This window comes from Micropterus dolomieu, linkage group LG12 (genome assembly GCF_021292245.1).
Source record: "Micropterus dolomieu isolate WLL.071019.BEF.003 ecotype Adirondacks linkage group LG12, ASM2129224v1, whole genome shotgun sequence".
Taxonomy (NCBI): domain Eukaryota; kingdom Metazoa; phylum Chordata; class Actinopteri; order Centrarchiformes; family Centrarchidae; genus Micropterus; species Micropterus dolomieu.
Window position 1 is genome coordinate 34613443 of NC_060161.1, and position 15811 is coordinate 34629253.

General features: G+C 40.6%; 1 protein-coding gene and 1 long non-coding RNA gene across 2 annotated transcripts in view; one reads left to right on the plus strand and one right to left on the minus strand.

The window, feature by feature from the left end:
- Positions 1–452: 452 nt before the first annotated feature.
- Positions 453–2991, minus strand: LOC123980969. Its single transcript, XR_006827628.1, has 3 exons — positions 2864–2991; positions 2189–2434; positions 453–1731 (listed from the first exon to the last, which is right to left on the minus strand). It is a non-coding gene; the product is annotated as an uncharacterized LOC123980969 (long non-coding RNA).
- Positions 668–15811, plus strand: part of LOC123980885 (zinc finger protein 208-like) — an 808576-nt gene continuing 793432 nt past the window's right edge. Inside the window, exons 1-3 of the mRNA XM_046065450.1 lie at positions 668–784; positions 2743–2849; positions 8180–9393. Coding sequence (XP_045921406.1) covers positions 2832–2849; positions 8180–9393 — 1232 coding nt within the window. The 5' untranslated portion in view covers positions 668–784; positions 2743–2831. The remainder of the gene's footprint in view (positions 785–2742; positions 2850–8179; positions 9394–15811) is intronic.

Here is a 15811-nt window from a genome sequence, read left to right on the forward strand (position 1 = left end):
GCAAATGTGTCAAGTCTCTGTAGATAGATACATGCCATTATTTATATATATATCTTATTGCATTATTGTATAATTCTTATACTGTTTGATGTATGTATCAAGAACATTGTGTACTTCACTGCGGCTCACCGTCAGTTCAGCTGCTTTCACTTCTTCACCCTCGTCTATTCTCATATATGCTAATGACTCACGTCCCCTATCTGGCCTAACAGGCATCAGACAAAGTTCCTGTTTTCAACTCATTTCATTATTCCAGTAACTTCCGCTCACAATAATTTTTCTGCACAGCAACAGATGCTGTAAACAACCACACTCCTGTATAAAACACACACTCTCCTGCAGACTGCTCTGTACTCTGTATGATTTGTACCTCTGAAGCTTCAGAATAAATACGGCAAAGACAACTCTGTGTTCAGGACCAACTTTATTTTACATCTCCAGAACGGTTCATTTCCATTACATGGCTCATTTTGGGATGTACAGTAGTTGCATAAAAACATAAAGAGAACTTTATTCCTGCATACCCACAGCCACATGACACATTCTTCTGCCTTTTTGTTGACCCAGCCCGCCCATTACCAATGTCTATATGTGACGAGTTAAGAGGAGGAGGGAAGTGTGTTTTCTCTCTCTCTCTCTCAGCTGAGTCACATTGTGATTCCTGCAGCTCTGAGGTCTGACCTCTCTTTGCTGAAGGCCCTGGATGAAATCTGAGCTGAACTTGAAGATCACGACATCAAAGCGCCTGAGAAGTGTGGAAGTATTTTGGATTCAACAAGAAGCGGTGAGACAATTTGTTGACTTTGTTTCAATGTCGCTGTTAACAGGCTGCTGGAGATGAGTTATGTGTCTGAAAAGAGTTTCAGAGCAGAAGACAGAAAGTTTCCAGCAGCCTCAGTAGTTTATACCGAAATATTTACATCCTGTTAGATTTAATCAAACATTATCAGGCCGAGATTTTACTCTCTCTGTCTCAAACAGCTGTTTGCTTTATCTCTATTTGCAAAATTTTAATCTTCATGCAGGTCTAACTACCTTAGGAATAAAACTGAACTTATATTGAAATAAACCTATAAAATATCCTTTAAAATAAATAGTGTTGACATGATTGTCATCAAAGCATCATGAAAGTTGTCATTAAATTGAAAGACATAATCATTCAACCTTCAAAGTTCAGTAAAAAAAACATTTAGTCATTTGATTTAACTTAACTGCAGTGTTTGGATAGAAGTTCTTTAAAGAGTTTTGACATGATAAAAGGTTTTTCATTAAACTTTGTCTTGTCGAGGAAGTGACTCTAAAATGGTCGGTTTCTTCTCCCGCTGCTGCTCTGACTTTTACTTCCTGTCATTCACTCTTTTTAGGCCTTTCTCATTTCTCAGTTTGTACCTCCTCGACTCCTCGCATGCATTGTAGCCCCTCCCACCAAAGATGCGAGCGGTCGAGGCAACAGGCATTTAATGAAATGAGATGAGATACATACAGGCTACAGATCATATCGTCCCACCTCCACCGGTCACAGTAGCTTTCCAGGAGATTTCCTTATTGTGATGCTGTGATGGCAATTCGAGTTTTCAAATAAATAGCTCGTCTTTCTGTGAATTTTATTCAAATCTTCTGCAGAAGGACTCACAGTATGCTCGAATAAGTGAGGACTGCTGAGTGAGCCTGTTATTTATCCAGCTTTAGGGTCAATCATATCATCCCTCAGACACACGTTGTCCCTGAAGTCTGGATAACACAGAGAACAGAGATATTTTGACTGTTACACAGATTCAGTGCCACATCACGGACGAGTCTCCCTGAGTCCAGGGTTACATGCAATATGTTTGGAATTCCCATCACATTTACTCCCTTTTAGCATTTTATGCTAACCAAACATAGGAATACAAACATTTCATGTAACCCTAGCAGTACTTGCAGAGAAGGTGATTATGTAAAAATATAACAAAAATGAGAATATAAGAAATATAAGGATATAAACAATAAAATGTACTGATTCAAAAACCCAGAACAAAATTAATAAAACTTCACTTTCTTCCCCTCTGAAAGGTGGGATCCACTCCGTTGAATCAGTTAGTTCAGTTGGTAGTTGAAACGTGTGAATCGACAGCTTTGTCGATTCACACATGTTTTAATGCATGCAGTAATGTCACAGCAAACATCGTGGTAAGGTTATGCTGCTTACCTCTTGCATTATTGTGTGCAGCGTCTCTCTTGATGAATACTAAAGAACGCTGTACTGCTCCCGCCATGGTTGTATATTCCATCTGTATGTCATGACTCATTTAAACATCAAGGCTGCTGAAATACTTTTGCAAAGGATACAAAGGTGTCCTCGCTTATAGCTCTTCCGACAAGCCTCCTCAATGTTTGATGTTCTCTCCTCGCTCCTCGTGCTGCATTTTATTTTAATTGAGATCTCCTTACATTTCTGAGTCACAGGCGGAGGATTGAGCAGGCGTGGAGGCACAGGTAGAGAAAAATAAGAAGGCCTTCAATGCGGTGCAGCTGAACAATGGCAGCAGAAACTGGAGCGTGGAAAAGTCTTACAGCTTCCAATTACAGATATCAGCATTAAAACTCTAGAGTTATTTTATCTGAAACAGTTTGTTTTATTATTGAAATGAATACATTTCAGTTTCAAAACTTCTAACACTTTCAATAACAGATGTTTTTTATCAGCTGTAATGTAACAGTGTGACAGTTATGTTTCCTGTCTCATCATGTCTCTGTTCACAGCTCGGTGGTGAAATAAGACACTTCTCACAAGAAGACGTACAGCAGTCACCATTTTGTCTGAATTCAGGCCGGCTGTCTGAGGAAGAAGCATGAGTTCTCCAAAAAAGGTTGAATCACTTACATTTTAAGCTTTCTGTCACACTCTGCCGGACAGCCACTCTTTGTGTTGCACTTTTTAGTTAGTATCTTCCTTATAGTATGTTGGGTTTTGGGGGTCTGTCTTGTCATCTAGTGTTTGGTAATCCTCGTCATGTCTGTTACCCCAGTTATCCCTCTGCATGTCTGTCTCTGTTTTCCCATGCTCTCTCTCTCCCTGCCTGTGCCTCATTAGCCTCATGTCTGTCACCTGTGTTGCTCCCGCCCTGCTCGTTAGTCCCTGTGTGTATATATACCTGGTGTTTCTGTCTTGTCTTTGTCGGGTCATTGTATGCTGTCACCCTGTGTAGCAGTGTGTTTTGTGTCGTCAGCCTCACTCGTCTTCTCTCCCTGCCGTTATTGGATTTTGTATTTCTGTTGGACAGCCTTGTTTTTGGACTCAGTCTATCAAGCCACTCTGTTTGTAAGTGTGCTCGCTTTTTGTTATATTAAAACCACTGAACCATACCTGCTCCGCTCTGTGTCCTGCGTTTGGGTCCTCCAACCTGCTCCACCCTGCCTTCACCACAAACCCCTGACACTTTCTACATTTTGATTTGGTTTTATTTCTTTTCCTCTTTGGTTTGTGTAGAAATATAACATATATGCATAGTTGTTAAAACAGATTATCCAACATTAAAAAGGTGATTGCTCCCTCTGCAGTACAAAGTATGTTATGGGCACTTGAGGGGCTGATGCCAGAGCAACAGGGGAAAAAGTAGATGACCTAAAAAAAAATACCATAAGAGTAACAAAAAGTACATGAGAACTTACAAATCTATACATTTAAACCCATTAAAGGAACAACAAACCCCCTGAAAGGCTTTAGTTCTCAGGATGCCTGAGGTAGAACAAAGCACAGCCTTTTCCTGTGGTTTAATACTTAGAGCAGGTCTTGATAGTTGAGATGTGTCAATAAAGCAGACACACTTCAGCAGTCTTACTCTTCTTAAATGTATGGGACACTGTAGACACACATCACTGACACAAGCCTAAACAACAGCCCTGTGTGTGTGCACATTAAATTATTCCCCAAGAATGGAAATTGTTACCTCCTATGTTAATTGTGTCCCACTAGAATATCACTTTATTTAATGTATTTTATGGAGAAAAAGTAGGAGGGCTAAATGTCATCTTCATATCACTGATTTGAATGGTAAAACAACAATAGGCTATTAAAACATATTTCCAGTTTATATCTAGACTGCAAATACTTTATTATTCATTTATTTTTCTATTTTGTCAAAATATGTCCTAATGTGCCATACTGCCAGTTAGCTCATAGTATCATCATAACGCATTATATTCAAAAGTTAAGAGTAATAAAATATAAAGAAAATGTGTATTTAGAATAAAACGTTTTTTTTTTTAATATTATATAATTATAATTATATAATGAATATTTAATTTATGGTTTGTGTATCTTCTTGAAATTGTAAACAGAGTTGTGTATATTTTAAACTCACCATGAAATATAAAGAATGTGTGTGAACTTTCAACTTCCAATTAAAAGCAAATCTTCAAAGGGGAGAAACCTAAAAGTAAGACAATGAGTTCCAGAGAGAGAGAGGTGAGACTGATACATGAAAATCACATGATCACAGTGCTGGTGTCTTCAAACTACAACAATGTAGAGAGATAGTTGCATGTATGGTAAACTTACTTAGTGGAAAAGGCTCCATTACCCAATGAACATCTTCAATAAAAATTAATAATGAACCACACAAGTGAGGGCACCCTAAGATAGAAGGTCAATGGAATATTTAGTCACATGATCACACAGAGGGCAATCTTTGCAAGAAGCACAGCTTTTGTTGACAATTTCCATGTCCTCTTCCTTTCCATACGGCCCCTCGTCCACTGTTCTGGTTGCATATTCATCAAGTGGTGAAAGTTTCAGCTTGCCCCACTTGGTCTGCAGTGTCCAACTGCAGGTTGTCAACAGTTGCCCTGCTATCAAATTTAATCAGGCACTTGCTGAGCTCTTCAAGTGCAGATTCTGGGAAAGCACTGGTTCGGATGAGGGGGAAGTTTTGGGGGTGCAGAAATTATAAATCTGCATAAAGTGTCTTGTGGGTCAGAAATCTTATGTAGATGGCCTTAATAGCTGTATCAACAACTTGATTTTGGACCTTTACCTCACAGGCCTTTTCTGGATCAACCATGGTCTCATCCTGAGGCATCTCTCCTGGCATGGTTTTCTTCTTCTTCATTCTTTTCTGAGCCAGTGCAGCCTCCACTTCAATGTCTGTTTCCTCACCCTGCTCCTTAAACTGTCAGCAGCATCCTTGACAGCTTGGAAATCGCTTTCTATCTATTTGAGGGTATGGGCTGGCCCGCATGTCATTTTTTGAGCTTCGAAACTTGGATAGTAATTAACAGCGAATAATCAAAGCTTCCCGAAGGTCCCGTTATGCCGATTGTTTAAACGTCTGTTGATAAGCAGGCTGTCATTTCATGAGCTACAGCTATGTATTTCATAGATAGAAGCAGAACAGCAGAAGAAGTGAGGGAGGATCCAATGGGGAAGAGATAACTGCTTGTGTTAAATGTAACAAAAAGGCATATTCAATACAAACGTAGTTAAATTTTCATCGTAAGACGGCATGTAACAACTGATTTTCATCTTCTTTTGGACCTCCTTTAATAGCGAACTTTCTAAGCATGGCTTCATCTCTTGGCTCTTTTCCTTGCTGCACCTGGTTCTGTGGAAATTCCCAGAAAGCCAAGCGACTGATGTAGATTGACTATGCGGCTAATCAGCAGAGCAGACATCTGCCTGACTCTACACTGCTCTACCCTACTGTGGCCTTGGTCATCTCAGCCACACTTGGCTTTGTGGAAATTCACGAAGGGCAGAGCACACTGTTTTCACTAGCGAGGACCACGCCACAACTATACGTAATTTGAAGGTTTATGCAAATGTTGAATGTATGGATTATAAAGGATCGGGGGGTTGGGGTAAGGGCAGACCGGCTGGAGATGAAGAAGAAAGCTGAGGATCACCAGCAATAAGCAATAAAATATTTCTTGTAAATCTCAACTTAAACATTAATGTAATCAAATCAAATATTAAACCAAAGATATTTGCCACAGCCAGGTCATTACCTTTTATCTAGTTTGTTAAAACAAGTTAAGAGTCCAGAGCCACGATCATAACATCATAAAAGGCACTTTCTGAGCAACAAGTTAACATATTTAAATCAGTTTTTTCTTTCTGAACAGGTATCAACAGAAACATTTTTCTTTTATCAGGGAGAAGTGTTGAGATTATTTCTTAAGGGGCTTTGTTGATGTAACAAGGAAAGGTAAGACAGGTCTAGCTTAGAGTAATTTAGCTGACCCCTAAGTGTTTATCTGACATTTATGGCTTTCTCACATGTACTTGTCCTGGTCAAGATGACAACAACAGACTGATTAGTTAGAGACAGTAGCTCAGACGTCCAATATGACAAAACATTGGAGAATAAACATCAGATAGATTAGGTGTTATAGGTGAAAGGTGACCTAATAGAGAAACCTACAGGCACTAGGGGGAAGACAGAAACATAAAAGGGACCACAAGATGTTGTCCTTCAGATTTGGTGTTGGCATTTGATGTGTTCACATGTTGTATGCTTAACCACACACTATGTTCAGTCTTCATCAGTCTCTGAAACATCTTCACACCTGAACCTGGCTCACAATAATAGCATTTCAAAAGGCAGCAAATAAAGCAGCGTTTATTGTGGGATTTCTGTATGAAAGTGGTTGTGTTTCCGATTCTGCTCGCTCATGAGTTCAAGCGAGCACACGTACGAGCACACGCCTGGTAGCAATCTTAAAACTGCACCGCTAGTGGCCACTGAAAACTCCATAATGCCCCTTTTTAAAGACATAATAATTTTATTTTCATTTTACATAATCACAATGTTTTATTTCCATGCTTAGAATGGCAGAAATACAGCTACCAAGTATTGTGTTTTTAATTTTGAATACCGCATATTTGATGCATCATGGATACATCTCAAAAAAACTTTTAAAACTATTTTCTGTCTTACTATGTGTGTGCTATACTGTATGACAATGTTTTACCCTGAATGACACATATCATTACAAATATGTTACGGTTAGTGCTGTGGAGGCAGGTTGGAAGACCCAAACGCAGGACACAGAGCGGAGCAGGTATAGTTCAGTGGTTTAATTAAACAAACAAAAGGCGAGCGCACTTACTGATTGAGTGGCTGATACAGAATCCAAAAGAAAGGTAGTTCCAAACAGAAATCCAAAATCCAGAGGTACAGGGTGACAAGACAAGCAAGACTGGCTACAGGAAGGCAGAGAGAACACAGACGACAGACTGGGGGGGTAACATGAACAATGACCGGACAAAGACAAGACAGAAACACCAGGTATATATATACACACACGGATTAACGAGCAGGGCGGGAGTAACACAGATGACAGACATGAGGCTAACGAGGGAGGCAGAGAGACAGCAGGAAAAAAGAGATGCAGGCAGGCACAACAGGGGGTAACAGAGAGAACACTTAGACAAGCAGACATGGGTGAATAGCCAAGAATGCACAAGTACGGGCTAAACAGAACCAGTAAATGAACAAGGGAATACACAAGACAAAACCGGGAACACAAGACCAGGAGTAAACACAAAAGATATTAACTAATGTGAAGGACTAGGAACTAACTGAACAAGACTACACAGAGAAACACAGAACCTAAAACAGACTTAAACAGGAAAGACATGAACACAAAAACCACACTCCTAACAAAATATTGATTAAATGTGATTCCTTTTGAATAACAATGCTGATCCAATTAACTATGAGAAACAATAGCATTTTATTTTTAAGTGCGAGTTTATTTTAAGTGCTAAATGTGCAGTTTAGGTGAACTCTCAATTCTGGATGCCCCAAATGTGAAATAGCTATTAACTGATATAATTTATAATCTATTTTAATCCATAATTGTATGTGTGTAATATTAATATATTAATATATATTAATATAATCCATAAGTAATACCTTAACTGCAATGTAATAATGCAATTAACCCTTAAGTGATATTCATCCAGTTTGATCTCTGGAAACACTTCCATTGTCGTTGTCTTTATGTTCAGCATGTATGAGTGTTTTCTAAATGCTGCATGTGTTTTGTCTGTTTTCACAAGTTGCTAAAGTTGCACTGGGTTAAGCTCTCAGGGCTAAGGTAGAAACCAAAGATAACATTTTATCTTCGGTCCAACACTGCACTTTACTGATGTTCTCACTCTTTCTGTATTTCTGTACTTTGTCTGTCTCTATAGAAAGAGAGAAGTGCAAAAAAATGCAGATCTCACCACTGTCAACAATGTGAGAAAGACTTCCCTACTTCACATCGTTTAAAGATTCATCAAAGAATTCACTCTGGAGAGAGACCCTACAGTTGTGACCAGTGTGAGAAAGCTTTCACTACCGTCCATTATCTAAAAAGCCACCAGCGTACTCACACTGGAGAGAGACCCTACAGCTGTGACCAGTGTGAGAAAACATACACCTCTCCAGGAAATCTAACAATTCACAAGAGAGTACACACGGGAGAGAAACCGTTTCATTGCCAGGAGTGTGGCAATACATTCAGAACACATGGGCATCTACAAGGTCACTGTAAAAGATATCACACTGATGAGAAACCTCATAGCTGTAAGCAGTGTGACAAAGCATTCAAGACGGCGGGAGACCTAAAGGTTCATGAGAGAGTTCACACTGGAGAGAAACCATACAGCTGTGAGAAATGTGGGAAAACCTTTTCAAGGTCAAGTAACTATAGAACCCACCAACAAACCCATAGTGGAGAGAAACCCTTCAGCTGTGAGCAGTGTGGGAAAACTTTTTCTCGGTCATGTCACCTCAAGAGTCACCAAATCATTCACACTGGAGAGAAATCGCACCGCTGTGATGAATGTGGGAAAACCTTCACTCGACTAGAAGGCCTAACAATCCACCAACGTATCCACACTGGAGAGAAACCGTACAACTGCAGGCACTGTGAGAAAGCTTTCATTTCTTCAACAGATCGCAGGGTACATGAACGAATCCACACTGGACTAAAACCATACAGCTGTGAGGAGTGTGGGAAGAGTTTCACTCAGCTGTCTGCTTACAAGAATCATAGAAACATCCACACTAAAGAAAAAACCTACCCCTGTCAGCAATGTGGGAAAGTCTTTACTTTCTCCAGTTCATTAAAGTATCATGAAAGTATCCACACTGGAGAAAAACCCTACAAGTGCAAACATTGTGAGAAAACATTCCCTTCATCAAACACATGCCAAAGACACGAGCGTGTCCACACTGGAGAGAAACCATACAGCTGTGAGCCATGTGGGAAGAGTTTTAGTAGTTCATCTTCATATCACAAACACAAGCTTTTCCATGCTGGAGTCAAACCACACCAGTGTCAACACTGTGACAAAGGTTTCTATTCATCATCCAAACTCTCAGAGCATCAGCGTGTCCACACAGGATGTAAACCGTACTGGTGTGTTAAATGTAAGAAACACTTTGCCTGGACAACTCAGCTGAACAGACACAAGTGTGTCTAAAAAAGCTTCCTTTTATTCAAAATGTGTTACTACAACACCAAACCTGAACCCTGTGGTAAGATTTTCTGACCACAGTCCTGATTTGATACAATACTTGCATTTAACTAAATGTTGAGTCAATATGCCTCTGACACATTGTAATAATCGCTGTAGACACTTAATTCATCACACCGTATTTGTCACAAGATACCTGATCCGAATACTGAGAGTCCTGATTCAAAATATAAAGTTCAGTTGTATTTACCTATATGCATTCTGATAATCGTACATGTGATTTACTTTATAATTATAATAATTATATATATGTATAGATCAGCTTACCCGTGTTTTAGCTATAATGAACATTTGTTTTATCTTTTGCCCACTCTTTTTTGCCTTTGACGACTTGTGTTTCAAGGCTAAGAACGTCTTTCTTTGTCACAATCCTAGTCTGCTTCTCTTTCTTGTACTTAGTATTACGTTGGCCCACTGAGATTCTTGTTTTGAGTCTGTCTGTGTAATGGTTAGGTAAGTTCATTGATTTATGGATTACTATCGGTCTGTTCTCCTGTGCTTGATTATTTGGTCTGTTCTGTGTCAGGTGTTGTGCTCATTTGCCCGTGTATAAATGTTTGTCTGTTCAGTTCTGTCTTGTCGGATCATTGTTGCTTGTTGTTCCTCTGACTCCCCTGTCGAGTGTGTTAGTTGTTCCTGCCTGTATCCCTGTCTGGTTGTATACCCGGATCTTCGTTGTCTTTAAGCCTGCTTTAGGATTTTGGTTTCTTTATGAATTTCACAAAATTTAGATTTTTTGTTTGGATAGTACCTTTAGCTTTTTGGATTTGTTTGGACTCCCTCTGTACATGTTCTCACTTTTTGTTAAAGAGGTGGCATTATGCTTTTTGTCTTTTTCCCTCTCCTCTATTGAGTTACTTTTTGTGCATGTAACAGGTTTGCAAAGTGAAAAAGCCCAAAGTCCAGCCCAAAGGGAGTTCTCCCACAGAAAACTCTGCTCTGAACTCCCCGAAAACAGCTCATTTGCAGTCCAGCCACTTCCCTTTGGCTTTCATCTCTGTGACGACACATGGATGAAAGCAAAATGTGCATCATATAACGCTCGCCAAGCGACTACTCCGACACGCCCTCAAAAACAGCAGTGGAAAAACACTGAGATGGAGCACACTCCTCCTCTCCCTTCCAAACACTAGCTACACGCCAGGCAGTCAGTGGACATAAATTTGTTACTGTGATGTAGAGTTAGAGCTCAGTTAAAACTTTATGGATGAAAGATACATTTGTATCTGAGTTTGTTTGAGTTCTTCTCTGTTTTTTTTATTATAATAAATATCACAAAGGCAACTGTTTGTTGTAACTTATTTATTTGATTAATTCTACTCATGGAAATTTCCACCACAGTGTTTGTATACTTGGAGCTCAAAAGAGGCACTGCAGCCTTTCATGGGAAAAAAGATTCAGACTATCTAGTCAGTCACAGATTAGACGATGCCGGTGTGTCTATTCTGCAAATGGACATTGATTTACATTTTACACGTCGTTTTAGATATGTCACTCTGAAACCTTCACAGATTAACTTCTCTTATGATATAGCTGTGCCGAGGTGACGCTATGAATCCACCTCTGATCCGCTATATCTATAAAACACATTGGATCAGTTCAGCCAGTATTAGAGACAGTTAGTGACAACTTTCAATCATCAACACCAGAGTGAGAGTCTGAGACTGATTGACAGATGACAGTTGTTGATCAGTGAATGATTCAGTGTTACCTGTGGCCCTGTGTCAATATAAAGACACCATGAGGACAGTGGAGATGCAGTACGGACAGAACACAGCCAGGTGGCAGACCAAACTAGTTTGAATTTGAATTTTGTAATTTAATGAAGTCCTTATTGACTCAGTACAGAGAGACAAAAAGATCCTGAAAAGATATCTTCAATGCCAAGTTACATGAGCGAGGGGTCTGGGGGACCGCACCTAGGGAAACTGATCATTAAACACTTCATTTCCTGCACTCTGGTGAAAGTTTCTGCACCAATTTATGGTGGAAATGTTTTTAATTATGTAAAAGGAAACACAAAATTCAGGTAGCATGTGACATTTCAAAATACATGAATATAACAGAATATAACACAGTCCAGCTCTCAGGCATTCTGTGTTGCTTTCAGGTCTGTTTCTCATGTAGATCAACGACTTTCTCATGTAATATCATCCCTGCTGAGGCAACACATGTAGGCATGATTTAGTCTTCCCTCCTCTTTCGTCATGTTCAAAGGGAGAGAAGAGAAAACAGCGGGATTCAAAACCACGAACCAGCGATGGCAGCTGACAGAGATGACAGAGATCAATGTCAATGTCAAGTTAAACAGGTGACATGGGAAAAGCAGAAACTAATTAAAGGTAGCACATTCAGCATTGAAAGAAACAAGATTTCTTTATTTATTTAATTATTATTTAATATTTTGTTTTTTTTGTCAGGATCTGCAGGCTTTTAAAAAAATATTGGAGGCTTTTGAAGAGCTCAAAGAAAATTTCATGCAACGTCAGGGTGACCTATTTTAAATAAATGACAATAATAATAAAATGTGTGACCGCATAACCATACTGGATTGGTTTCAGTGCTGTTTATGACCGCTGTGGCTCAGAAAGTAGAGCGGGTTGGCCGTTAATTGGATGGTCGGTGGTTCAATCCTGGCTCCCCCAGGCTGCATGATGAAGTGTCCTTGGGCAAGATAATGAACCCTGAATTGTCGCATAGGAGGTTGCAGTATTTTGTCGTCATGTTTCTACAATAGCCAACAATGGACAAACAGCGCTACAGAGCGCTTTTCGTCATCACGGCGTTCTTCTTCTGCTTGTATAATTCCGGCAGTGTAGACACGTGTCACTACATTAAATGCGTCCATAGTAGAAGAAGAGGAAATAATAATAATAGTGAGAAGTCCTCTGGTTTATTAGAAGTAAGAAGAGAAGTAACATTTGGACAACCATCCATCTTCTCTGTCTAAAAATGCGGTTTGAAAGAGGTGTCAAGGAAGCCATCTACACCAGGGTTGAGAAGCTGTCATTGAACAGGGGAGGGGGTCTACGCCACCACTTATCCCCCACTTACAATGCTGTCCTTTCATCACTTCCCAAGAAACTCAACAAACGTAACCTATTGGCCTCAGGTGAAGATACCAACAGCAACAAGGAACACTAACGAACCAGCGGTATCGATGACCCGGGATAACAACCCCACTGAGGTTAAATAGCTGAGTTTCCCTGCCAGTCAGTCAGAACTGAAGAAGTCCTTTGGATGAGGGACGAAACGTCTTCCAGTATCTTCAACCAAGTCCAGTTGCCCTTGATTTTAACCTTCGTTGGATTTTATCCAAAGCAACTTACATTTGAGTAACAACGTACAAACATCAACAATTCAATTCAATTCAACGTTCTGAACCATTTGTAGGGGTTTCACCACACAAGCTGGAAGACCTGCTAGGAGGGCATTGGAATAGTCGAGGCGAGAGATAACTATTGCCTGTACCAGACTCTGGGTGACATATTGAGTGAGGTAGGGCCTGATTTTTCTGATGTTGTATAGAGCAAAGCGGCATGACCAAGTGACAGCAGCAACATGGTCTGAAAAGGACAGCTGGTCATCAATCATGACACCCAAGTTTCTCACCACCCTGGTTGGAGTGATGGTTGAGGAGTCGATTTGTAGTTTGATGTTATGGTGGATAGACTGTAATGACCAAGAGTTCAGTCTTAGAGATGTTTAGTTCAAGGTGGTAAGCCTTCATCCATGCAGATATGTCAGACAGTCTGTGATCCGCGCCAAGACGGTGGGGTCGTCTGGCGGGAAGTTAGGTATACTTGAGTATTGTCTGCATAGCAGTGGTAAGAGAAGCCGTGCGAGCGAATGACCGGCCCCAGTGAGGTGGTGTAAATTGAGAAGAGAAGGGGCCCAAGCACTGAGCCTTGGGGCACCACTGTGGAGAGGGAGTGGGAGGAGGATAATTGTCCTTGCCACAATACATTGTAGGAACCTGAGAGGTAGGTTTCGAACCACAGGAGTGTTTCAATCGAGATGCCCATTGCTGAGAGAGCAGATAGCAAGATCCTGTGATTGACTGTGTCAAAGGCAGCTGATAGGTCAAGCAGGATAAGAACCGAGGATTGGGCTGCAGCTTTAGCGGACCTTAGGGCTTCTGTTACAGACAAAAGAGACGTTTCAGTAGAGTTGCCACTCTTAAAACTGCAATACTGCACACAAGGCCTACTACTTCTGGTCCACTGATGTTCACGATGTTCATGGAAAATCCTTAGCAAAAGTATTTTCAATCAAATCGTATCAAAGCATTTGTTTCAGACTATTTATAGTTAATAAGTAATCAACATGTTGATTTAATAAGTTAATAAAAATACAGTTCACATCCTATTTTTTTGTGGTCTCACCGTCATTTATGTTTACTTTTGACATAGCTGTGTATTCAGCTATGACAATGTGACCACTAGCCTGTTGAGTTGTGATAGAGAGAGACTGAGTTCATCTGTTCACACTGATTTCAATAGCAGGTAGGTTATTATAACGTCCAATAGTGTCAATCTTACTACTGTAGCAGACCTCGGCTACGTAAAATTTTAATACAGTTATGAAAATTAATATTTCCGGGAATATTAATTTATACCTCGAAAGTAGGAGCACCACCTAAAGATTTGCTTGTCCGCCCAAGGCTTTAGGTCCTTGAGTATAGCCTGAGAATTATACGAAGTTCGGTTAATTCATTAGTTGTTATTCTGAAATCGTAAGGTCAATCAGTCAGTCTCAGATCTGAGCGTAAGTTCTATGTATAGGGACTCTAGATTCTGAATAACACACACACATACATCGCTGTGCTCAAGGTGAATTTATTAACTAACAAAAGAGGGTACAATTGTGGGTAAATGTGGTGATATTACAGGGATAACAGTTAATATGACAATGTAAGGTCCGATTGAATTTCAGTTTATATTGTAGAGGGAGAGAATTCTACGAGTATGAGGGAACGAGTGACCGAAATTGGGTTGCAGATTTAGTTTAACTAATCTAAGGGTTATTAACTGTGGATGGAGCCCATAGAACACCAACGAGTCACAGAGTGTTGTTTGTTTTGCCCTACTGTTGCCGCAGGTCCCGTGGCGAGGCTCGACTGCCGGTTGGCTCGGGAAGTCGGTTCTGGCCCGACCCCAGTGGCGTTTTCGAGTTGGGTTGAAACCGGTGGATTGGGTCCGGAGTCCTCTGTGGGAAGCGCTTGCAGCAACGGGCTGTCAGCCAAGGCTTTTGCTCTGATCTCAGTTCGTTTGGTGTCGCTATAGGGCCCACTCAGGGTTCTGTCGTCAGAGCCGTGGTTTCATTTATTCAAGGCCATAAATGAAGGCTTCTGAGTTTCTGGTCCAAAGTTGCTCACAACGGTCGGATGAGGTTGCAACAACAAAATCAAATAAACACACACATTCACCGTAGGTACGCGAGGCCTCGGGAAGATAGGCTATTTAATGTTGCTGAGGTTAAACAGGCAGCTCCAAACAGAATAAAGAAAATCAAATCTCCCGCTGAGAAATTTGGAATTCAGGGTCAGCTTTCTCAGCTCGTCTGAAGGAGATTTAAGTACGAAACAAAAATCGGAATTTCAAAAGTAAAGGAAGTTAAGAGAACGTATACGTTTAGTTTCAAGAAAGTTTTAAAAGAAGAGTTTTGAAGAGGCAAGAAGCTGGAACAAAGGACAGCAGGGCCTTTTTATTGATCCCGCTAGGTAGTGACGTCAATGTTGGGGATGGTCTCCCAAACGTCGCTAAGGTGTTAACTTTTTGGTGTGTTTGGTGTCCAGCAAACGATGTGGGCTTTGTTGATCATTGGCAGACTTTCTGGGGAAGACCTGGTCTGATCCGGAGAGACGGCATCCATCCTACTTGGGAAGGAGCAACTCTCATTTCTAGAAATCTGGCCAAGTTTATTAGTGGACCAAATCCATGACAACCCAGAGTTGAGACCAGGAGGCAGAGTCGCAGTTTAACACACTTCTCTGCCCTTCTTTTTCAGCAGTTACCCACCCAAAACCCTACGCAGAGTCGCAGTTTAACACACTTCTCTGCCCTTCTTTTTCAGCAGTTACCCACCCAAAACCCTACGCAGAGTCGCAGTCTAACACACTTCTCTGCTCCTCCATTTCAGGAGTTACTTAGTGAAAATCCTATAGTGACGGTGTCTGCCCCCCGACCATCGAAATTATTTAAAAAGGTAAACAGAAGAGGAGCTGTGCATAAAAACCTCATAAAAATTAAAACCACAAGAGCAATAGTGCAAACGAATAGGAGAGTTAAATGTGGACTC